Source organism: Ruditapes philippinarum, unplaced genomic scaffold (genome assembly GCF_026571515.1).
Source record: "Ruditapes philippinarum isolate M1 unplaced genomic scaffold, ASM2657151v2 ctg1255_1_1_1_1, whole genome shotgun sequence".
Lineage (NCBI taxonomy): Eukaryota > Metazoa > Mollusca > Bivalvia > Venerida > Veneridae > Ruditapes > Ruditapes philippinarum.
In genome coordinates, this window is record NW_026854395.1 from 34434 (window position 1) to 60950 (window position 26517).

The 26517-nt window shown below is 33.0% G+C and overlaps 1 protein-coding gene across 1 annotated transcript; it reads right to left on the reverse strand.

Moving 5' to 3' along the window:
* Positions 1-2387: 2387 nt before the first annotated feature.
* On the reverse strand, positions 2388-24641 carry LOC132740032 (exportin-6-like). The gene is made up of 24 exons (XM_060727888.1): positions 24502-24641; positions 23751-23841; positions 23068-23180; positions 22095-22292; positions 21295-21454; positions 20239-20373; positions 19348-19783; positions 18884-19010; positions 18183-18292; positions 17624-17732; positions 16643-16735; positions 15461-15690; positions 14654-14746; positions 13878-14028; positions 13365-13511; positions 12609-12798; positions 11848-12003; positions 9450-9564; positions 8881-8940; positions 6987-7098; positions 6388-6543; positions 5789-5887; positions 4223-4453; positions 2388-3270 (listed from the first exon to the last, which is right to left on the reverse strand). The coding sequence occupies exons 1-24, from the start codon at positions 24502-24504 to the stop codon at positions 3166-3168; spliced, it is 3420 nt and encodes a 1139-aa protein (XP_060583871.1). The 5' UTR covers positions 24505-24641; the 3' UTR covers positions 2388-3165.
* Between the last annotated feature and the right edge of the window lie 1876 nt (positions 24642-26517).

A 26517-nucleotide genomic window follows, 5' to 3' on the forward strand; every position in this document is an offset into this window, starting at 1 on the left:
GGGACAAATTGGCAACTACATGTATATGAACCATTAAAATTTTTTTAGAAACTTAAAAAATATTCTTTGAATGTATTACTTGCATGACATTACTAGTCTTGAACTAAATTTCTGTTCATTTCATGTTTTTGTTCAAAAGAAAAATGAAGAAACCTGCAACAATCCCTGCTTCACTTTGTGAACACAAAACCATAACAAATTTAACACGAAAATACATGTATTATAATAAGAATAAAATTTATGGCTTTTTAGAGACTATTTTTTAAAATATCTCTATCAACAAAACAACAATTTATTCAGTGCACAAAAAATAAAAACTTGACATAGTAAAGTTTCTATAGTCTTAAATACAATACATAGAACAGAGATACTTGGGGACCCAGGAAAATGTGGATTTTTCCGTCTAGTCCCGGGGTACGAACAAACTTTTACAATTACAACCATCAAATGTTCAATGTGTTGTTATCTCTATTTATATAATCAGTTCAATAAAAACAAACGCTTTTCTTAAGCTTTCGACGTTTAATCTTCTTCAGAAAAAATTGACGTTTTTTTTTTTATTATCTCTATTGTTTTCTGTACTGCATCATAAAGCTATTGAGTAAATGTATGTTTGTACCACTGGGATTAGATGGAAAAACAAGAGGGCCATGATGGGCCCTGAGGTGCTCACCTGTATATAGGCCCCGCCCCCCCCCCCAACCCCCCCCCCCCACGTTCAGGGCCAATTTAAACCAAGGGTAGACACCCATAAGAAGATGTTTTTCATGCTAAAAACATCTAAGCTCTAGCTCATTGGGCTTTTTAAAAGAAGATTTTTTTAAAGTTTTTACTATACACATATAGTTAAAAAACAATGACACCCTCTGGGGCCGGGCCAAGTTTTGACCCCAAGGCTTTTTTTGAACAAACTTTTGTAGACCACTTACTAGAAGATGTTTCATGCTTAATATCTAAACTCTAGCTATTTGGGTTTTTTCAAAGAAGATTTTTTAAGTTTTTGCTATACACATATAAAGAAAAATCAATGACCCCCCGGGCGGGGCCAATTTTGACCCCAGGTCTTTTATTTGAACAAACTTTGTAGACACTCACTAAAAGGATGTTTCATGCTTAATATCCTTAACCTCTAGCTATTTGGGTTTTTTCAAAAATGATTTTTTAAGTTTTTTGCTATACACATATAAGGAAAACAAATGACCCCCGGGGCGGTGCCAATTTTGACCCCAGGGCTTTTATTTGAAACAAACTTGGTAGACACCTATTAGAACATGTTTGATGCTAAATATCTTTTAGCCATAGCTCTTTGAGTTCTTTAAAAGAAGATTTTTTAAGTTTTTTACTAAATGCATATAGGGAAAATCAATGACCCCCCCGGGGCAGGGTCAACTTTTTGACCCCAGGGCTTTTATTTGAACAAACTTGGTAGACACTTATTAGAACATGTTTAATGCTAAATTATCTTAGCTCTAAACTCTTTTGGTTCTTTAAAGAAGAAGATTTTTTTAAATTTTTACTATATGCATATAGGGAAAATCAATGACCCCGTCTGGGGGCGGGGCAAATTTTGAACCCCAGGGGCTTTATTTGAACAAACTTGGTAGACACCTATTAGAACATGTTTGATGCTCAATATCTTAGTCATAGCTCTTTTGAGTTCTTTAAAAGAAGATTTTTTTAAGTTTTTACTATATACATATAGGGGAAAATCAATGACCCCCGGGGCGGGGCAATTTTGACCCCAGGGCTTTTTATTTGAACAAACTTGGTAGACACCCATTAGAACATGTTTCATGCTAAATATCTTAGCTCTAGTTCTTTGGGTTCTTTAAAAGAAGATTTTTTAAGTTTTTACTATATGCATATAGGGAAAATCAATGACCCCCTGGGGCGGGGCCAATTTTGACCCTAGGGCTTTTATTTGAACAAACTTGGTAGACACTCATTAGAAGATGTTTCATGCCAAATATCTAAGCTCTAGCTCTTATGGTTTTTTGAAAGAAGATATTTAAAGTTTTTTCTTTCGGTTGCCATGGCAACCAGAGTTCTGCATGGAATTAAATTCTTTGAACAATTTATAAAGGTGACCACCAAAGGAACATTCCTGTGAAGTTTTGATGAAATTGGCTTAGTGGTTTATGAGGAGATGTCATTTAAAGTAAAAGTTTACGGACGGACGGACGCCGGACGGCCGGACGGCGGACGAAAAGCGATCACAAAAGCTCACCCTGTCACTTTGTGACAGGTGAGCTAAAAACACCAAGATTTACCAAGTTACAAATAACATCTATTCAACAATTTTACGGTTAGCACTTTCTGAAAATGGCACTTAAATTTACAAAATCATAGAGTTTCACTTAATGTGTGAATTAACAGTTTTCTTTATAATATGTATTTCAAAATTACTAAAACAAGCCTTATACCTCAATAAGTTTTGGGATTTTTCCCAGATAATATATGAATTTCTAAATAAAAGGAAATCCTGTCTGTGAACAGTTACTTTTTCAAAAATCTTAAATGCCAAGAAAAGGTTTGAACATGTAAGAAGTTAAGGAGGTGATGATGGAGCCAGCATACAGTTTATTGTAGCAGTAGCTGTATCTGGATAGTGATCAGCCAATAAACATTTGAGATTTACAAATCAAGAATGAAAAAAAATTCAATAAATGTGTCAAAAAACCAATACAATAAGAATCTCATTGATAATTATAAAGATATTACTAGACATAGCACCAAACAATTACTTTAAAACTATTACGTGACTGTTACTGAGGCCAATATAAACATTACAAAATTCTTTTTTTAATTCCAATGCAAAACCTTAGTCAATAACTGAGATTACACAAAAAGTAGACTGAACCCTTACTTTATTGAATTTGTGTCATGAACTTGTCCTAATTGGAAGATGGAACATTCCATTTAGAATTCTAGGGATTTAAAGATGAAATTATAAAAATTCTCCCAATTGGAGGAATACAGACCCTCCTCAGACTGTACGCAGACAAATTAAAAATCCTAATTTGACTGCATGGTTGTTCCAGCTGGCCTTACTCTTTACTGAAAAACTTAGGCAGTTTCAAATTGCTGCTTGCTCTGATGGAATTAACTGTTGTCAGAAACAATTGATTTTTAACATAAATAAAACACACTAACAACTAGTGAACATCATGAAAATTGCACAGATCCCGCAGGTAAGCTAGTGTTCATAAGTCTGTAGTATCTCAGATCATTCACAAATCTCTGTAGATTCTGTGTAAATGTTGGCAGATCCTGAAATCACAAACAAAAATATTAAGGAATTAATATTAATAAATTTTAAACGATAACACTTGAAATTATGCAACAAAATCTAATTATAAAGTATGTAAACATACTGATACAGTGCAAAATATGTAATATGCCCTGTACATAAACATATCTACACCTTTTTGCAGTAACTGGTTAAGTCCTTCTAAAGTAGTTAGGAGTGTTACTGCACTAAGGTGACAATATAACAGATATTTTGGATATACGATTGCTGTCTCATTTTTTTTATACCTTAGTACATATTGCCACATACATGTATGAGCAAGAAATTCATGTATGTATTTTGGTCGGGTGTAATGCCGCACCAACATTGACTGTAAAGGTCATGTGACAACTTTGTAGCTCTAAGGGTGGAGGAAAGACCTCATGTGCCACTCTATGCATTAATTCAGGCACAAATGGGCACCTCCCCACCCCCCCCCCCCCCCCCCCCGAATAGAACTAGAACCACCAACATTTCATAAGCTACCTGGATAGCCCTAGAGGGATTTGAACCAACCATGGTGACGTGCAAGTGGTTTAAAGTCAATGACCTTATTCAATCAGCCACAGACTGCCTAGGTACACATTCAAAATCAATGAAATAACAAGCATGCCTCCAGATTTGTGTTCATGTTTACAAAAGACTTATAGTTTTAACAGAAAAAAAGTCAAGTGTACAAATTAAGGGTGATTTTACCTAGCCTAACACTTACTATTCAGAGATGTCTTATTATAACTTATCTAACTCATTTCCCTCAGTAGTGTTTGAGATACTAACTTGCAGGCAAAAACACTTAAGCAAAGTGTGATGCCAAAGCCAACGCAAATTCCTGAGAGTACAATAGCACTCCATATTCTTTGAAGAGTCAAGGTATTGAAATTGTTTCAGTTAAATTAGTTATCATCTAGTATGACATCAAAAAAAGTTATATACCTTTTCCACTTTGAAGTTTTGCCCTAGCATATGTTTCTGTCCGTTATCTAGGCCATCACATCCTGTGAGGAAATGTGGTAAGAATTCTGAATAGAATCTGTCAAAGTCTACAGAGGCCATGTTATATATGGTCACAACAATCTCTTCCTGTAGTAGGTCATGTGACTTGTGTACTAACACTTGAAGTAGAACGTTCATGAACTGTGACAGCATCCCCGTGTAAAATATAGGCTGAAATATTCATAATTATATTTTACATGTATGATAACATTTCCAGATGCACTACTTCTTTTTTTTTGCCTGGACAATAAGCCATTGCCAATATGTTAAAAATGACAAAAAATTCAGTGGTGTTGCTTATAAGTTAAAGCAGCCTGTACATTAATTTGATTCTGTTTTCCTTTATGATGTGCATGGGGTAAAGTCATGTTTAATTAGAAATTTGTCTATAGGACACAGATGCCTCTACTTCCACTCTTTTATCAAACAAGAGGGCCATAGTGACCCTTATATAGCTCACCTTATTATGTAGGCTGAAACCCAATTATAAGAATATTTGGACTAAAACAGTATCCCTTTAGAGTGTTATCAAAGTATTTGTTCATATTTAGGCTGTGTGACCTAGTTTTTAACCCAAAGTGATCCATATTTGAACTTGACCTAGTAATCATCATAACAACCTTTCTGACCAGTTTCCGTGATAATTGGATCAAAACAACAGCCTCAAGAGTGTTAACAAGGTTTTTCCATAAATGGGCTGTATGACTTAATTTTTTACCCCAGGTGAGCCATATTCTAACTAAACCTAGAAATCATAAAAACAACCTTTCTGACCAATTTCCAGGATATTTGGTTTGGAACAAAATCCCCAAGAGTGTTAACAAGGTCTTTCCATATTTGAACTGTGTGACCTAGTATTTGATCCCAGGTGACCCATATACAAACTTGACCTTTAAATCATCATAACAATCTTTCTGACCAATTTCCAGGAAATTTGGACAGCACAAATGTACATGCTGATCTCCCAAAGAGGTTAGGGGATAGAAAGCAAACAAAACTAAAAGGTTGAAAAAAATGTCTCTTTGTCTGTTGGTGGTTACTTATTCTAAAACACTTCTCATTATTGCCATTTAAACATACGTGGGAGTACTCAAACACAATAAACCACAGAATACAGCAAGCAATATCTACATTCCCAAATGATGTCAGACGAGATGTCAATAAACACACTGATATCATGAAAATTATACTTTTTCTCTCAATGTAGTTCAACATACCTTAAAAGATTATCTCTTTCTACTAGCAAAAGATAAATAATAAATTTTAGTTGTAAAGTGATGAAGTCTTTGACAACTATCTGAAAAAGGTAACTCAGAATTAATATCCTTTACCTATTAAGTTATTTTAATTCTTATGATGAAAAGATGGTGTGTGTGTGGGGGGGGGGGGTGGGCTGGTTATTCAAGTGAAGTTATGATGCTGATGAACAAAATTTATACAAATATCCTTATTTCTACCTTTTTGATGAACAAATATTAATACACATGTAAAATTTTATATATCTACCTTTTTATAAAGTCTCCATTTAGTATTCAGTTTCTCTAAAGACTCGAGATTCTGTCTGAAGACAGCAATATCTGTTTGTAAAAATGACTGACCATATGCCTGAAATAATAGATAGGTACATCACTGTAATCTTTGTAGAAAATATTCAACTGAAAGATGTATGGTTAAAACTATGCATGGTCAGACGTATATATATCACAGACATGTGGAAACATTATAATTGCTTATCTAACCCTTGTTACACTAAATATATTAAATGGTCAAGTTCATCTTTTAAATCTGGACAAATCTATTTATCAATTATATAATAGAGTTTATACTAATTTGTTTTAGTTTGATTGTGTTGGAAGCAATAAATTCATTCCTGGAACCAACCAGTACTAAGCAATGAGTGTATAGTTTCTTGCTCACGGAAACAACAACTTGAACCTGTTTGGGTTTGAACCCACGTGGCTAGCACACCTTATATTATAAGTCTGACACGTTATCCACTTGGCCATGCCACACTTAATCATACAAAGTAATACTTATAATTTTTTAACACTTATAGAGCAACAGTTTGCTAGGATTAATCATGAAATCGTGGCAGACATTCTAACCTGCATGATAGCTGAAAACTGTGCTTCATTCTCCACAGTTTCCACTTTGCTTCTAAAAGATGTTAACACAGACCCCTTGAAGAAATATTTCCAGTTACTAAGGAGAAATTCATGCAGTAATTCATACAACACTTGTTTCATATCTGGAGAGGAACGCTGAAAAATAAAATACATTCTGATTACTGAAATTTTTAGGTGGTTTGATTTTCTATAGCAACAGAGGTCAGGCATTATTAATTATTTATTATCCTAATTAACACATCAATCCTTAAGGAGATTCTCTTTAAGCTTCTACAATCCATGTCAATGCATTTACTTTTTTTATGGTCCCAAAAATTCTGCCACTTGGTTTGAAAGGAAATGAATGCATTGGTCTCCAAAAAGAGAGGTTTAACATTAATTGGTAACAAACAAACAAATATAGAAAAGTTTTTATGATACATGTAACATAAATAACATTGATTTATTATATATGTTCCATACATCTATATGTTCCATGCATATGATTATCTATAATACTTTGTAAAATTTGTCATCTGTACTGTAACAGGACATACATGTTCAATATAGCTAAAATGCTACATAGAATAAATTACTACCTGAGCTATAACAGGATATATATGTTCCATACATATATCTATAATACTGGGTAGAAATCTTTTGAATGATGAACCAGGTTCTTGTATAATAATCTGTAGAATCTTCAAAAATCTATAATGAAACAACTACAGTTAAGATGGCTAATAATAATAATAATAGCTAAACTGTACTATACCTGGCAAAAATAACGTAAAAACTTAATCTTACTTTGCTATTTTACATAAAAATGGAGAAAAAATTCTAATTAAGAATTAACGTAGCTAGGTTTTAAGTCCCTGATACTTTAAAAGGTCATGTGGTAATTTTATTGCTTTATTGGTGGAGGAAGACTTCTACTGTCCTTCTATGCATTATTTCAGACACAAATAGACATACAAGGGCGGAGCATTATATGCCTGAAAGTGGTTTTTTTTTTTGGTAGGGATGAAGCATTTGTAAGAGATGGGAATTAAATAAAGTATTACCTCCTTCAAATAGCAATCCTCCTTTGAAGTTTGAATATTGTGGGCCAAATGGAACTTAAGTTATGCTCTGGAAACTGTTTTCAGTTTTGAGGTAATAGCGACCTTGAACTTTGACCTTGTAACCACAAAATCAATAGGGTTGTTCTACCCAATATGGACAATCATCCTATGAAGTTTGAACACTGTGGGCCAAATAGAACTTAAGTTATGTTCTGGAAACTGTTTTCAATTTTAAAGTAATAGTGAACTTAACCTTTGACCTTGTGACCCCAAAATCAATAGGGGTCTCCTACCCAATATGGACAATCATCCTATGAAGTTTGAATATTGCGGGCGAAATAGACCCTAAGTTATGCTCCGGAAACTGTTGTCAGTTTTAAAGTAATAGTGACCTTAACCTTTCATCTTGTGACCCCAAAATCAATAGGGATCTTCTACCCAATATGGACAATCATCCTATGAAGTTTGAACACTGTGGGCCAAGCAGAACTTAAGTTATGCTCCAGAAACTGTTTTCAGTTTTAAGGTAATAGTGAACTTGACCTTTGACCTTTTGACCCCAGAATCAATAGGGGTCTTCTACCCAATATGGACAATCATCCTATGAAGTTTGAATTTTGTGGGCCAAACGGAACTTAAGTTATGCTCCGGAAATTAAATTGCTAACAGACAGACATGCCACTTAAATGGACTAAAGGGGCCATTTCTTTTGTTACTTTCTTTTGTTTACTAGAGGACCATGGCCCCTTTTTCTATTGTTACGGAATGAACTCTATTGTTCTCTTTTGTTCTGTTTACAGTTAGATGGTCCCCTACTTCTCTTAAAAAGCCCGGACAGACAGACGGACGGACGGACGCCAGTGGGTATAACATTATATGCCCGAAATTTTTTAGGGCATATAAATATGACTTAACACAAGTGTTTCAACTGAAAATTAAATGTGTCACCCTGTACATTGTGGCGTTTATGATGCACCCTTGTAAAAAATAAAAACAACAACAGCTTATGTTCTTGTTGTTTCACTACTTTTTGTTTGCTTGGGTTTTATGTCCTCCTAACACAGTTTAGGTCATAAATCGGCTTTCCAGCTTCACTGATGGAGGAAGACCTCAAGTGCCCTCCTGTGCATTATTTCAGGCATAAACGGGCACCTGAGTAGAACCACTGAGGATCCTTAAGCTAACACCCACAATAATTCTAAACATCATAATTTACATGCCAAATGGTTTTTCTGACACACATTATTTCATCAGACTTCAAGTAAAAACAAAATATATGATTAATAATTCTAATAAAATCTGTTCAATTAATAATTTGATATATGGATTCAATCACAAAACTTAATGTGTTACAAATATGCATAAATCGGTATAGTATCTTATGGAGATATTGTTTAGAATGTCTACATACGGCGCTATTTTAACTTACTTTTCTATCACTCGATGTGCAGCACTGCTTTCATGCCTTATGGTTTCTGCTAACTGCTCTCTGAATATACAAATTATTCCCAAATATTGTAATTATATGTTTATACAATAAACAAGCATAATTATCTCCCTTTTTAAGTTATAAAAACGTATTTCAACATTTATAAAGTGAGCTAAAATAGATTTCTTCTTTACAATATATCAGATTAACATAATCATGAAACTTTTATAGTCACATCATAAAAATACCCCTATTTGCCCCTGGTATTTGTTTATTTAATGATTAAGCATCTTTGGTAGAAGCACAGACCTTCTGTTTACTTCACCATATAAATGTCATTAATTCCCCCACCCCTCAATTTGGGTTTAAATCTGCAGATGTAAATTGCAAGTATATACCATACCACTTACCCACACGATTACTATTTTTGTGTTTAATCAAGGCTTATTTATAATGGCACTTGTATACTCACAAGTGTCAGCCTTTAAACTTAACAGAAGCACTGACCTCCCACAAACTGACAAAATCATGCAAGCAAATATTATTGTAAACTTTTGAAATTGTCATACTTGCTGAAAAGTCCCATGAATGTCTGAATGGCATGTTCTGTAAAAGGGACTCCCATCTGTACTCTACATGATTGAAACAAGGCCAGGAAAAATGTCATCAATTCTTCTACCACATCTGAAAGAACAAGTTTTGTATCTATTTACTGAACAGCAATGAAGTTGGAGAAAGACCTTGGTTGACCCTGTCTGTGCATTATTACATGAAAGAACACGCACCTGAGTAGAACCATCAACGTTCAGTAAAAATGCTGGATAAATGTCCAATGTTGATCCTGATAGGAATCAAACCCACATTGGTCAGTGGCAGGTGATTTGAAGTCAGCAACCTTAACCACTCCACAACATTTAATGTTAAATTTTAACTCACAGGGAACAAAGGTCGTAAAGAATTGCATTTGAAGGTATATTAATCACCATTTAAGTCAGTTTAAGTTTATCTGTCACACAATCAGCTTTCATGCTCAAACTGCAGCATAAAACCCCACTAGATCCTATTTTTTTCAACTTGTATTTAGTACTTCAAATTGTTAAGATAAAAATGGACATTTTCATATGACCACTGATTTTTTACAGCATTTTATAGGTTATTTCATTTAATCAGTGTCGGTCAAATAATGGAAATATTTCTTTAAAAGTATCAGGAAATTTTCTCATCTCAACACTAAATCAGCAAAATTTCAGCAAAAAAATCTTCTGTGGAGAGAGAAACTTATTCTTATGTGTAATGCAAAAGTATACTGGAGTTATTGCACAAATATGCACACATGTTACACAGATATACATTGTACAATAAAGACATGTGCATGAAATTAGATTATGTATATTGCCTTGTGAAAAGGTAATGAAATGTGAAAGCATCATGTTTCTTGTCTTAGTTGCTGTTTAATATCTGGAAAAAACTAGGATTTAACAATAATGGACCAGTCATGCATAAACATTTTCCAACACCCCCCTGGGCCAGATGTTGAACACATATGTTGACATTTGACCTCTGCATGACCTTGACATCTGTGGCTCTGAAATTTATATTTCCTGTCTTGTGTAGTAATCTTATTTAAGCCAAATCAATTTTAAACACTTTAACCAATACAGTAAACTCCGCTTATAACGAACTCATTGGGACATTCAAAATCTGTTCCTTATATCCGGAGTTCCTTGTAAGCATATAGCGAATTAGTTCCTTGTATCAGGAGTTTTTATAGCGAACAGATTTACATATAACGAACTGATTGTTAAACATCGTCCGCCATTTTTAAGAGCATTTGATTAAGAATAATTAATCATTTATTTCTTTTTTAGACACAATACCCGAGAGCGTACATTTTGGAATTTGAAAATCCTTTGCTATTTCAGTTTTAGTTTTACTCCCTTTCTCAATTTTTCATAAACATCATATTTTGTTTCTTAACTCACTGCACTGTGCTTTTCGTTTTCTTTCAATGAATAAGAATAAACAAGATTTTCCATTTTTCTTCCTTTTATATTGAATATCTTCTATTATATTTTAAGGGTGACTTTAACTAATAATATATAGATTTCTTTTCATTTCAATCAAGCATACTTTGTAGTTTTCTATGGATTATGTTTGCAAGCATGCGTGATTATGTTGAAAACCGATAATTATTTTACTCGAGCAAACTATTAAAGAAAAGAAATTATAGAATAAAAGGAATTACCGTTTTATTTTTGTGACAAGAACTCAAGCTAAAAATATTCTAAATAGAAAACTATTACATACTTCTATACAAATTCATTTTCATATATTGAATTACATACAACAATAAACGGTACATTCCGCGAGTTTTATTCCGTGCAAATGAAAACGAAAGTTGAAAATGCGGGATATATTTACGAATAGACGATATTTGTAGTTCGTTATAAAAGTGTAATTTTATGCACTTTTAACTAAATTGGGACTAAGAAATGAGTTCCTTATAAGCGATAATTCCTTATAACCGTGTTCGCTATAACCGTATATTTTTATATGAAATAAAGAAGGGCAAAATTCGGGCCAAAATAAATTGTTCCTTATAACCGGAAGTTCGCTATAACCGTGTTCGCTATAAGTGAAGTTTACTGTAGATATTTACCATACATCATACAATATGATTCATGCCTTTTCATAACCTTTGAACTCTGTGAATTTTTTTAAGACCCAACAGACTGGAAACAAAATCTGCTAGAATTAATACTGTAACAAGTTATCATAAGAATGCTGGTCCCCATGTGGGTTCAAACCCCATCAGGAGGAAGCTGTTGTTTCCTTGAAGTAGAAACTTACCCTCATTGCTTAGTACCAGTTGCTTCCTGGAACAGATTATTCGAGAGTGTGTCCATAAGCTTATAATTCCAACACAATATAAATTCTATTTCATCTAACATAACACTGTAATCTTACCAGGTTGATGAATGAAGACCGGAAATACTGCCAGACTGATGTTCACAATCTCTGACATAGACTGGTAACAAATCTGTTTTGTTTTTACCACCTCTCCTGACACACATTCGACCCAGTCTACCATCAGCTTTAAACTGTTACTTATCACCAACTTGGCTGAAAAACACATTATTATGACAGATAAACAGTGAATCAGTGAAACAATATAACTAATTCATTTTCATACACATCATAGTATCAAGGCTTGCAACTGATTCATATTCTTTTTCCTTATTTTTAATACAAAACAATAAGTAAATAAATGAAATGTTCCTAATTTAATGAAATACAAGTGATATTATGGCTGGGTGGATAATAAAAAAAGACTAAATCTATTGTACCATCATATTCCATCTAAGTAATTTATGGTCTGAATAAATCATAAAACATTATTGAATAACCTTTAACCCTATCAGGTTTTCATACCTTGTTGAGTACAATACTGAATTCAAACCTCTATTGGATGAGGTACTTGGAGTTCAATATGGATTTGATATGGATTTTCTGGACTTGCAACATGAAACGATTCTTAATTGAGTACAACTGTAATTTTAATATGGATTTTTGGACTGGAAAATGAAAAAGAGGCTAAATTGATAAGATTGGATCCAATAATGAAATACATTGCATAATCATGTGCAAAATCTGGAAGTTTATTAGCTACATTTGATTTCATAAGGTGTAAGGTAATTAACTATATCCAACTTAAAAAAATCATTTACCTGCATCCTGGGCAGTTTTGTTGTTTATCAGTGACGAAGTGTCTTTTAATTGGAAATATGGTGCTGCCATCTGGTGGCAGAAACTCTCATGATTGCTGGCTCGGTTACTCCAATCTTGTTCAGAATCAGGAATATTGTTCCATGGTAGTAACAAGTGAAGACTGAGGGCTCTGTACAACAGAAGTTGTACCTGACAAAAATATGTGCAATTCAGTTAAAAGAATGACTTGATTTTTACTTAAAAGTCAGAAAAGACAAAGAGCCCTATTTATCTAGTGCCTACGTATTTAGATTATATTAAATATATTAAACAATTTTTGTTTCATACTAACTGAAGTAAAATATCTGCATATGAGACTAAATGATTTGTCAGTCATCTACAATTGTAGTAATCATGATATCCTGATGGCCATTTCGGGTCCAGATGACATCCCTAGTAATCACCTAACCATGAGCAAATAATTTCATCGCCTACTTGTAGTTTACTCAAACTTTTGTCACCTACTCTAAGCTGCTTGTTGTTGTTTTGGTTTTGAACTTTCCCCACCCACCCAAAAAGGCACACCTTTAGACAAAATTTACTGCAGTTGAGAAATGAAGACAAGATGTAAGGGAACTATAAAAAGTGACCAAAAAGTCACTTTACCATATTCTTGTCTTAATTCTGTAAAACACTCTGTCTTATAATGTTATTAAACTATCTGATTAGGTTAGATTATTACAGGCATTAATATTGCATAATATAAGTGATCATACCTCTATATTAACTTTCCTAAATGCACCTTGACTTGCTTTATTGTAGAGTTCTTGGACACACGTAATTTGTAGCAAGAAGTTAGGTCTTACAGTGGTCACTAATGATAGTAACAAGTGGGCAGCTGAACGCGAGATCTTGTCAGGTATCTGGAAAATACAAAAAAATCATTTTATTCTTTAACAAACAATTACTAATATCCTTTATTATTAATTTTTCATGTAAGTCAACAATCTTTAACAAAAGCAACACTATTGTGAATCATGAACAATGTGTTTTACACAAATATGAAATAAGTGTTCATCCTAACACTTGTCACCAGTATAGAACCAGACAAGCCTGTACTTTTTTATGCAATTTGTCCAGGCCCTATCATGTTGGTAGTTAAATGTGTATTTTGATATCAAAATCCCTTAAAAATTCAAATGGACTGTTCCAAATTCAAAGCTGGGCAAATCTATTACACAAATTTAAAAAGTGGGTCAAGGGTTAATATATCTGTTAATTCTATCTACCTGTTCCTCAAACAGACCAGTGATGGCGTCCAGTAATGTTGTAACCATGTCAGTAAACTTCTTCCTCTGATCAGGATAATTCTGTGACTCAGCGTAGAACTGTGACAGCCAATGAGCAAATGGTTTGATTGCCGCTAACGCTTGAGCATGCCTGTAATATGTAATTATGATTAAAAGACATATATCCAGGATTATATAAGTATGCATGTTAACAAGAAATGAAATTTAAGCATAAATCTGAAATGTATTTGGGTGTGGGGAGAGGTTAAAATTTGTATTTTGGCAGTATTTTAAATGTACTTTCATTCAAATGATCTTCATCAATGATAGGGTTTGCACAGTGAAAAGTGTAAACTGTTTGCAATACTTTTTTACATGTATATCTTATCTGGATGTCTTGCGTATCTCTGACCTAATTATAACAAATACAGTGAAATCTGTGTTATAAACATCTCTTAATAAAAATCACATGTAGATAAATGTAAATAAATGATTTAAAATGTGCTGAAATCGTAAGTTGCTCAAGGTAATCTTCAAAAGAGGACAATTTTATTTTCATTTCTGGTTGGTCTTAATAGAGAAGTTTAACTGTAAATAATCTTAAGAATAATGAGTAATTTATCAAATTCTGCAGAACAAATTGTTTTCCCAAGATAATTTAAGACTAAAGATAAAAGATAATTAAAGAGAAGATGGTAAAAGAATAGAAATTGAGTGCCCATCCTTGATTAAATTCTCACCAGCAAACAAAAAGTAATAAATATTGTTTATCTTACACTTCTATCAGATCTGTTTGTAAAACACTTTGCTCTGTGGACGTCAGTTCAAACAGTTTTACTCTACTACCATACACAACCATATGTATTAATCTGAAATATAACATTCAAGAAATATATGATAAAAAATTGTACTTATCCCACATTATTTTTACATCAGCAGTAAGAGATAAATGACCTTTAGACTCAATGTTTAATGTAAGTTGTCACAGAGAAGTTCTGTCTGGCATGAGGATTAAACCAACAACTGCTAGACTACAACTCTGTTGCTCTCCCTATTGACATAAGCCGGTGAACTTAACAAAATTGTTAACAAAGTGAACTTAGATACTAGTATAAAGACATCTTTTCTAGCCTTAGCAATCTTTACATTGACACAATTTACCTAAAACCACAAACAAAGCGATCTATGAAAGGGACAAACATTTTTAATGATCTATGAAAGGGACAAACATTTTGAATATATATCTTAGATACTGCAAAATCATTATTATTTGTGAGGCATATATTTTCGTGGATATATCAATCCCTGAATTTAAGATCCAATAAAACTTCATTTTGTCTGCTGTAAGATTATTTTGTATCACATTTTTTACAAGTTACCTTTTGGAAATACAGACAGTCCATGAAATTAAGATCCCATGCAAATGTTCTTTTATGCCCACAAAATTAAGTGAATTCACAGTATGGGTGAATAAATGAAGGTGCTATGACAAATTGTGAGGGCCATAAGACAAAAACAGGGCCATAAGACAAAAAAAAAATATGAAAAAAAATTTTTTTTTATGAATCTTCAATGATACTTACCTTTCCATTAACACTTGACCATCTGCAAATCTTTCAGCAAATTTTTCAGCTATAAAATGATCAGCTAATCTGCCAAGCCCTTGTAATAGGGATGAAAGATCTCTTAAAGAACAGTGCAGACGTCTACAGTCATTCTCCCCTCGTATATTTAAACTACGTTTGGAGTTTGTAGATTGGATATGTCTCTCTAAACCAAAATATATTTCCATCACTTCTTGAAATGGTTCATACTGAAAAAGTATACAAAACTGAATGGAAAAGTATTCATATATTACATTATCATTGAAGTTGACTGTAACAATGTGATTGAATAAGTCATTTTCTATTATCATACAGGAGACACAAAAACTGTTTGTTGTTGATAAAGAGGATATTGAATGAGTGTAAGTTTGATATTGAATTTATTGAACAAAGTGATAAAATAATCATATGCGAGCCTCTGGCGAGCATTATATATTATTTCATTCAACAAGTTCAATAAATTTATTATTTAACTTATTCGAATTTAATAATCTTTTTATCATATACCAAAAATAAAGACCACTTGAAGTGAAAAAGAACCATTTTTCGTTGACATGCCTAAAGTATAACACTAACATTCAGCGTGTCTTAACCCTATGCTTGTATAACGAAAATGACGTCACATCAGAATATATGCACGCCGTGCAATACCATTTTTACCAAGCTGTAACAGCAGAAGGGGTGTGAGATAAATATTTGTTCTTATAAATAACTTTTTCGAAACTGAAATACTTTTAAAAACATAAGAACTGTCAGAAGAAAAGTGTGCTTGACTATTCTCAGTGCTTGATAAAACAAGAGCCTTGATAATGTACAATTTTCTACCTTCAGATAGGTCTATAATTTTGCCAAAATGTTTTGTTAGAGTTATAGACCTTGGACAGTGACCTTTTTTTATGCTTACAAAAAAGGGCATATAGTTTCAACCCCTTCCCATCAGTAATTGTGGAGATGCCAACATGCACGCAAAAACTCAACCAAAGCATGACACCCATGCCGATGCCTTCGTAAGAACAATAGCTCTCCCTATACTCCAAATATTTGAACTAAAAATTCTTCAATCACAGTGTATCTTCTCATCTTTAAACTTTATATAGTCACAACAGTGCTGTGTTAAATTAATGTTTGTTTTAAGTTACAAGTTTAAGTATATCTATTTACCAGTATCTGGAAGGTCTCGGCTGTCAGTATTTCTGCAACTCGAGCAATCAACTCCAGACATTGTCGTAGAAAATGCTGCCACTCTGTTTCCTCCTGAAAGTAAGAAAAATATATTTTTAGAAATGTCCCAATACTAATGAATCAGGGACATTTGCCACCCCCACACCCCAGTCTAAAATTACATCATCAGACATTCCCTCAAGCTTTATAATAGCAATTTTCCAGATTCCTGGTATACAAAGATTTTATATGGAAATTTTCCAGGTTTTCTTGTATGGGAAGACTTTAGTAACTCTAATGCACATTAGTAATATTTAATTAAGACACAGGGTGACACCTGAATAAAACTGAAGACCTTGTTTAAGCTATATTTACAAGATAAAATACTTCAATGTCCCTCATAGCATACAAACCCTTAGCCAACATGGGCAACAGATAAATAGAGGATATTGAATGAGTGTAGGTTTAATACTGAATTCATTAAACAAGCTGAATAAAATCATATCATGTGAGCCTCTGGCAAGCATAATATTGTTTTATTCAACGAGTTTAATAAAATTAGTATTGAATCTACGCAAATATAATATTCTATTAATAATACAAATGATGTCATGTCAAAGTGTTATTACACTAGTGTAATATTGTTTTTATAAAATGGAATTATTAAACGCAATGGTTTATGTGATAAAAGATAATTACTAACAGATTTTTACAATTACAGAAAATTACTACAAGGTTATTACAATTACAGATAATTACTACCAGATTATTACAATTATGGATAATTACTACAAGGTTATTACAATTACGATAATAACTACCAGATTATTACAATTACGGATAATTTCTACAAGGCTATTACAATTACAGATAATTACTACCAGATTATTTCTATTACGGATAATTACTACCAGGTTATTATAATTACAGGTTATAACAACTACAGAAAATTACTACCAGGTTATTACAATTACAACTTACATCATAGTCAAGTGTCTCGTCATCAAGTTCCTCTAGTTGTGACTGATTGTATTTAAACTGTAGCTTCTGTAGAATATGTCGTACCAGGGACGTTAAAGCTTCTTTATATCTAAGAAATAGAATAGCTTGATTTATATATAAGATAAAAAACAAACAAAACCTGAAACATCTACACATGTTTGCAAGTTAAAAACATCAGAAATCCCTGAATTCAGCATGATTTTAATTGGCTAATATAGAATGTGTGCTTTCAAGTATAAAAGACCTTGACTTCTGACACATGCTGGAAAACTTGTACCCATGTATACAATGACTTTCTAAAGGATATAACAAATGTATCTCAAATGCTTAAAAGCAGCATGCCTCCAGATTTTCACATAACTCACACATGACATGTAATAAATTATTACTTGAATCTATTTGTCTTAAAATCTTAGTACCTTTTTCAAAAGTTTGATTTTCTTAAAATATTTTGGCTCATTTGGGGGTGTTCAGCTAAAACCTGGCAATAAATAAACATATTTATTATAACAGGGCATTTCACAAAAAATAACTTTACCTAACAACAATGGCCTGAAGTTCACTCTGTCTACCCTTTGACCTGGTCAGTAGATAGTCTAGAAAAGTTGTCCATATATCTAAACAGTTGTAAAACCCTTCATTAGATGGCTGAAATAATAAACAATAACAGTTAGATTCACATCACTCTCGCCTATTATAAATGATTCAAAGTAAAATAAGCCAGACAAGAATCTTCATTATTAACAAAGGGAAACAACTGAGTGAAAATCCATGCCTTAATTTTGACTCCAATTAAGTGACTTACAATTATGTCCTGGAAGATATGCATGCAGAAGTTTTTCAAATGAATATTACCTTTAACTATACTGACCAATGATTTTAAACTCCAAGACAGGCTGAATTTTTAAGTTTCAAGTCAATGTAAAACCTATTTTTTTTCTGTTTAACATACCAATGTAGTAATTGTGCTGCTATATGTCAATATTCTGACCTCTTTTTGGCAATGTAAGTGGACTACAAGTGCCTTTTGCACTAAGTAAATGACTTCCTTTGTTCACATAACTAATTTTTTTTTAAATATATTTTCAAAATTTTCATGAAAATTAGAGAGCTGCTTTAATTATGTATTTAGCTAGGATAAAAAGGTTTTCATCAAAACATGTTTTCCTTTAATAAGCTTTCATCAGTTGATATAATAAATAACAAAGGAAATGTATTGTAGTATTTAGTAGAATTTACCTGTCTAAAGGTGTATTTAAAGAGAAGTGCCAGAAATTCTATGACAGGAAACTGTGTACTTGATTCAAATCTTCTTAGATGTATGCTCACAAACAACCTAAGGAAGTCGGTGAACTTTTCTACATAACTGTAAATAATAAAATATTAATGTCATTTAAGGTTTATTTTACATGTATTATTCTTGGAAATAAGAAAAACATTTAATCAAATACATTGTACAATAAATCCTACATAACTAAAGTTTGCCCCAAGACATTTGTGAAAAATTTGTTCTTTACCCTGCTTCAAAAATGGAACAGTCAAAGATAACTTTATGGTATATCAATTTCAAATCATCCGTTTCAAACAGGTAAAAGTTAGAAGTCTATTGAACCAGCCTAAAGATGCACTGCTTGTGTCCAAAAACTTAAAACTTAAAAATATATCAATCAATTTCACTATTATAGAAGAATGCATAAACATACTTCTCGTCAAGTTCTGTGAGTCTGTTTCCACTTGAACATGTGCTACTATCCTTGGTGAGTTTCTGTAGTAGATAAAATGTCTGCTGAAACATCTGTAACAAATAGTCCTCAAACTCAGCCGGCACGCAATTCTTCGATAAAAGTTCATTGATGCAATTCATAGCAATAATTCCAAGATGGCACGAAGAAGAGTTGAAATTAGCACCGGAGTTCATGGTACGTCCACCCTGGGTCTCGCACCCGAAACCAGCAAAGTGGAAAATGGTGCTCAGTAGAGATGGGGTTATAAAGGAAGAGAGCGGGATCCAGCTGAAGTAGTGAGAAAGGCAGTTCAGTGTCAGTGCACACAGTTCCTGGGTACCAGAGTCAAGTGGTGGTAGAGCCTCTAACTGCACATGGCTTCCAGGAGACTTGAACATGTCACTCATGAAAGAATCTGGAATTAAAAAAAAAAAAGATGTCAAATCAACACCACAAAAAAACAATAATTCATTAAATAAATCTTATGACGTATCTGTATAATGCATGCTACTTACAGAAGATCCACTAAAATTTGAAATTATTATTTATTATTGTTTTCCACTGGCGATTAAGTCAAGCAGCTGAAAACAAAAAAATCAAAATTTTCAATCCACGGCAGTTTACAGCAAATTTTGGGTTGGTAAATATTCAGGTTATCAATTTCGGACGATGTCTGTGGCTAATTGGTGGATATTAGATGCAAAATCCACAAATAATCGCCAATATTATAAAATTATCGCAAATGGCGACTGACAGCGTGAGCCCTGCTCATGAATATGTGTACTTGCGGCATAATTAATCGCTGATACAGATTTTAAGTGTATGATGTCATAGCTTCCTCTACATCTAAATATAGCTCTGTGCACTTACCAGATTTCAATGGCGAATCTGTGAATAGGAGAACAGACTGTTGTTTCCTCGTTCCCGACTCTCCATGGGTAGGGGATGGTGGTGGAGTGGCCATTACTAGGTGACGATGTCTTTCCAAAGCCATATCAAGTACATCTGTAAAACAATGAAGCTGACATTAAATGAATATTCACTATTTTTTGGCAAGATTTCAAGACAAACACTTATTATGTCATTTAAAAAAATTTCTGCGTTTTATTATCAGAGGAAAACCACTGAAGTCCCTCCTTCATTAATTGATTGATTCCTACTCTGACCTTTTTTTTGAATAACAAACCACAAACATTGACATGTGCTCTCTTGTTAACAGATATGTTGTGGTGAAATTCTTACTGTATCTACTAATCAGATAATTAGAATTAGTCAGGTCAGGGATCTATGCATTCAGACATTTAAAAAAAAAAAGAAAAAAGCACTATATGTTACCAACAGCTTCAAGTACTATCCTAAAAAAAGACTTTAAATAATTAAATGCTTATTTGGCTAATCTGCAGCATGAATCACAAGTTTCACAAGCATATTTTACTGAATAAGGAAGTAAACTGACAATCCTTGGTGCAATTTTACAACTATCTTAGTAGAAGCACCTACCTTCAGTACAGAGGCTTTATATAATTCAAGTTAACAATGACCCTAGGCAGTTCAAGCCAGTGTTCAAACTGCTTGTTTGAACTTACTACTAGTTTCAAAAAGGAGTTTTGAATGACAAGTTGTTAAATATTGCAAAAAATAACACAAGTCTAGCGCATGGCTTTAGAAAGTATATTAAATCAATAGTTATTACAAATGAGCCATGTCACGACAAAACCAACATAATGGGTTTGCGACCAGCATGGATCCAGACCAGCCTGCGCATGCGCGCAGGCTGATCAGTATCCATGCTGTTCGCTATCAGTTTCTCTACTTGTTATAGGATTTGTAAGCGAACAGCATGGATCCTGATCAGACTGCGTGGATGCTTGTTTTGTCGTGACGCGGCTCGAATTATATGATCTATATATCAACATATTATCTTACTGTTTAGTAAGCTTAAGATAGTGGGAACTTGCTGGAGAAGAAGCTTATGCAATTCTTCCTTTCTGGACATAGACAGTTCCTCCCTAGGCACAGCCAGCTCCTCTGAGGCTGTGTGTAGGAGTATGATCCCCAGTGATGTGGTTTCTGACTGCTGTACAAGCTGTAAATTAAAATAAAATTAGTAATAAGTAAATAATTTTCTTACAATTCTCTTCTTTGGAGCCTAATACAAAGCTACTAGTATATATTTGCTACATGTAGTTCACAATTTTTTTTTTTACAAAGAATATTTAAGAAAGGTTTAGGTTATATGGCAAGCAACTACTTCAGAATATAAGTTATAAAGATTTTTGACAGGTTATATGACCCTATATAAATGGTAATTAATTTTGAAATATCGCGGGGAGGATTATACCAACCATTTATATACCGCCATAGAACCTGTCAGAAATATTTATAACCTATTAATAATACAGCAAGCATCATTTTTCAAAGAAAAAGTAAGATTTCTTCATAAACTGACAACAGCTGTGTATATAACATATATATGTCGCAATTTAACCAATGAAAAATAAATAAATAAAACAAGCACCATTTTAAAAATCAGTAAGATTTCTTCAAAAGTGGTTAATAAAACAAATTCAAAAACTTTTCTATAAAATTTAAAAAAAATTATTTCGTAAAATTGTAGGCACTAAGTATACATTACAGATAATATTCACATCACTATTAATCAAATGAAAATCAACATCATTACAATCATGGAGTATTATGATATCATTGAGAGTGACATCAATCACCTGTATGATACTAGAGAAGAAGTCAGGATAGAAGTGAGGCCAGTCGATCTTGCCAACATCTACCACCAGTTTGACAAGCTTATTCCGGATGAATGTTGGCACCTTGGTATGATGTTCGAGCAAGTACTGGTTCAACAACATTCTTATCTCTCGCTTGTCATCTACAGAAAATCCTACCCATTGTTTAGTTATGAGATTCTGAAAAGAAAAGTTAATAAAGTTATTGAAATATTTAATCCTGAATTGAATTCATCTGGAACAAAAATAAATTCAACTTATTTTCTACAACTTATCTTTAATCTGATCCTGATGAAGGTTTGATAGAACCGAAACCGGCAGAAAATAGATAACCTCAACAAGCTCTGCCGTCTGAAGTATACTTCTGAACTTAAATTCATATAATTGTACATAAACAAGGAATCAAAACCAAAAAATGTTTTAAGTTTTTTTGAAAGTCTCCTAAAGTCCACTTTATTTTCATTTGTCAAAGTTATTTTTCAGGCTTTATCACTTTTATCAATTTTTTTCCACATACTTATATGTATACATCACAACAGCAGGTGTCAAGTGCCATGTGGCAGCTGTAAAAAGTTGCCACATACTTCACTTCAGAGTTGTTATATTTTTCTGGTCTTTTGCCGTTCAGGATAATTGATTCCAGCATTTTTAAGTGTTGAAAATTGAGTACAGCTCAAGCCAGTGCTAGAGGGCATGAAAGAATTTGCACTTTTTCATTATCGCTCACGTGCAGAGTACAGACTCAATCAAACTGAGTCTGCAATTTTCATGTAATTTTGCTGATTCTAATGCTTCTGAGGGATCACTTTATTTTCCAGATATTTAAAAGCAAGTTGCTGACAACTTCCCATACATGAAATTAATATGTTTAATCAAAGATTTACCATACAATAAAATTAATGTTTTCTTAAACAGAAAAACAGAGTTTTACACCAAAATCTCAACAAATCCTTACCTCCAGTACAGTGAGACAGTACATCATAACATATTCGTTCTGTGAGTTGGATAAGAAGAACAGGCATTGTTTCCAACAATCTCTAGTCTGACTAAACTGATTCAGTATCTCCTCTACAATGATGGTAACAATAAATGAAGTCTTTGATAATACATCACTAAATAATAACATTTTTTTAGATTTGCTACTTGAATTACCTGAGTGATTATGACTTAAGAGCTATACGATGTGAATGGAACTCAGATATTGAAAATTCCACTCGTCTGCTCGTAATTACAAGTAGAATTTAAGAAAACTTGATGCAGGACGAGTAGAAAAATGTTGCCTGCACATTGGATTTAGAAGTTACTCTTCCTGCAGGATGAGTGACTCTGAAAATAATTTTTCGATGCCTGGGAACTGGCTGTGCCATCTTTTGCTCTTTGACAATTGGCTTCCTTTATGACGCATTACTACTTTCTTCAGGTAATTAACTGCCACTGGTACATCTATTGTCCTAAACTCCATTATTAAAACATTATTAAAATTTAAATACATGTTTGCCCTCTTAAAACAAGCAAAAAAACATTCATATCTGTGGTTCTCTGTGCCTGAAGGAAATTTTTAACATTATAGCTATAATTCACTTTAATTTGCTAAAACTATAGGTACTTATTTGTATCATGATATGAAAGTATACTCACCTATCTGCCTCTTGCGTTCATTACTAGTTGCAGCATTGAAAAATTCTGACATAAGATGCTCCAGTGACTGGAGACTTGATCCATCTCCAGCCTTAAAAATAAACAAGCAAAAATTGTGGTTACTATCGATAATTTAGAAAACAAAATATTACTAGATTCATTGCCAACACCCCTCAGTTATGGTGCCAGAATTCAATCAAGCAACTCAATCACTTTAGATGTTTGGAATTACTGTGATCCTTCATATTTACCCGACAATCAGTTTACCTGACAAAATCTACTGTATTCCTGTCAAGTAGTAACATTTATGTGTATTAAGAACCCAAAATAAATTGAGTAAAATTTCATTACTTTTAAAATGGTTTTAAATATAATTTACAGCCAAAAAACATCCTATTTTGTGCGGTAATATGAAAGAATTCAAGGGGACAGCCTCCTAGATTAGGGTGTGTCAGCTGTGTTACACATTTTGTAAACTAAACCGAATTTCAGGTGAAAAGAACTATTCAAATGATTTTAGTATTGAAATAAACAATTCAAACTATACCTTTATGCAGTATGAACACTATAAAATATTGTAGGGATAAAGGCTATGTTAATCGAGTATGACACGATACTATAAAATCCCTATCCGAATTGATGTCCTATCCGAATTACCCTATAAGAAATTTTATTATCGAGTAGAAAAAATACCGTAAATGTATTTAATCAATTAAAATGGATAGCAATAATCAAATTCTGTTTTTCTTACCATCTTAACTTTTCTTTATAACGAAAAACCTGGATTTATGGTGGTAAAATTAATTAATCCAACATTTTGCTAATGGTCGGTTCCTTGTGGTATTGATTGAAATAAATCTTAGAAGCACCGACTGATTTATTCGATTAAGTCAGCTAACTGCTCAAAAACTAACGAAAAATTAAATTTACAAGCCAAGCACACGGTAAATAATTTAGCTTAATGCTGTTGAGTTTTCTCTTGGTGTCTTGAAAAAATCATCAGGAATTAAAGCACCAGGCCTGGGACTAGACTTCTAGATTATTAGGCGGACACCGAGCCAGATCGCATAAAGGGTTAACCTCAGCATTTTGTCCCAGTCTTCAGGAAGCAAACCAGAAGATTCTAAATAAAATAGATTTATTTCGGTATAAAAATCTCACATTAGTTATAGTTTGTCATCCTTGATAAAAAATAGAGATAAAAAAATCTAAACATGTACTTAAAATGGTGTTAATGGCCCAAATAATATTATAACAAACCCTTAATAAATAATACAACGTGATATGCGAATTATTTTGCTGAAAAATCTATATTCATACACGTGCATACACGTATACCACGTGACTATATGTGATCTGCAAAGAAATAAAATCGGTCCATTAAAATTCCATTATAAGTCCCCTATCGGTTTAACCGGAGGGAACTTTATTGGTTTACCCTCCATCCGTCCGTCCACAAAAGTGGATCCTGTGATATCGCAAAAAGTAGTGAAAATATTTTTTATGAAACATACATGTAAATGGCAGTGTGGAGATTATGCAGCTTCCTTTGGCAAAATAATTCTGGTTGCTATGGCAATAAATAAACTGAAAATATGTCAAAAACTGGATCACGTGATAACGCAAAAAGTACTGAAAATATTTTTATGAAACTTGGCAGATAGGAGTCTGGAGATTATACACATCATTTTCTTTTATTACTATGTTGAAAAATTTGGATGCTATGGCAACAAATAGGCTAAAATATGGCAAATATAATAGTATTTGTGATTACTCAAAAGCTAGGTACTGAAAATATTTTTATGAAACTTGAAATATGGATAGATGGCAGTATGGAGATTATATACACATCATTTTAATCTTGACTATATGGAGTCTACACACCAAGCGTCGGCGATCTCGTCAAGATTTCTGAATCAAGTTTTTACGCCTTTTCACTATAAGTTCGATCTTTATTTATTGAGGTATATACTTCAAACTTCAAATTTATGTTGCAGATCATCAACCCCATCAGATGTGACAAGGTTTACAACTTTGGCATAAAAATATCAGAATTATCCCCCTTGAACTTAGAATTTTCATGATTTTTTTCTTTTTGTAATACCTTCTTTAATTCTTAATGTATCTACTTCAAACTTTATATATATGCTTTTTATTAACACTCAAATCATGTGTGAGAAGATTCAATACTTTAGCTTGACTATTGCCCGTTGAACTTAGATTGTTTTCTAGAAATAATTATTTTTCTCTGGGAGGTAAATTATCATCACTTTGTGCTTCAAGATTAACCCTTTAAGGGCATGACTGGTGACATACTGGTCCGTTCTCGACAGCGAAAGCTGCTTTCTGCTCCCTTGTGGGCGGATTGACCCTCATAAACATAGACTTCAGACTGACAGTAGATAGTATTTTGAAAAATAAGCGATGCAAAGCTGAAAAGACGTAATAAATGACTGGTTTTATATCATTATAAGCTGTGAAGTAATGCATAAGCAGCAACGAACCCAGCAATTTTCAGCTGGGATCCATAAAGTATATAAAACTATATCTGACGCCTGCAGTGACCAATTGCACTTTTTGTTTAGATTTTGGAAAAAGGGATACTTGAATGCTTGCATGAAAGAAAAAGGTTGGTATACTGCATTAAGAGCGAATGGTGCATGCGCCAATTCATTGTTATACGGGTTAAATCCTAAAGGAAAATAGCAAAATAAAGTTTTGTTCTGGAATGTATACGTTTGAAAATAACCAAACTGTCCTTGCAAAC

Coding starts and splice junctions, on each gene's coding strand:
- LOC132740032 (XM_060727888.1), bottom strand. Junction 17,733..18,182: donor CTTCAGGCCATTGTTGTTAG/GTAAAGTTATTT, acceptor TCTATTTCTTAG/ATATAAAGAAGCTTTAACGT. Junction 12,004..12,608: donor CAAAACTGCCCAGGATGCAG/GTAAATGATTTT, acceptor TGTGTTTTTCAG/CCAAGTTGGTGATAAGTAAC.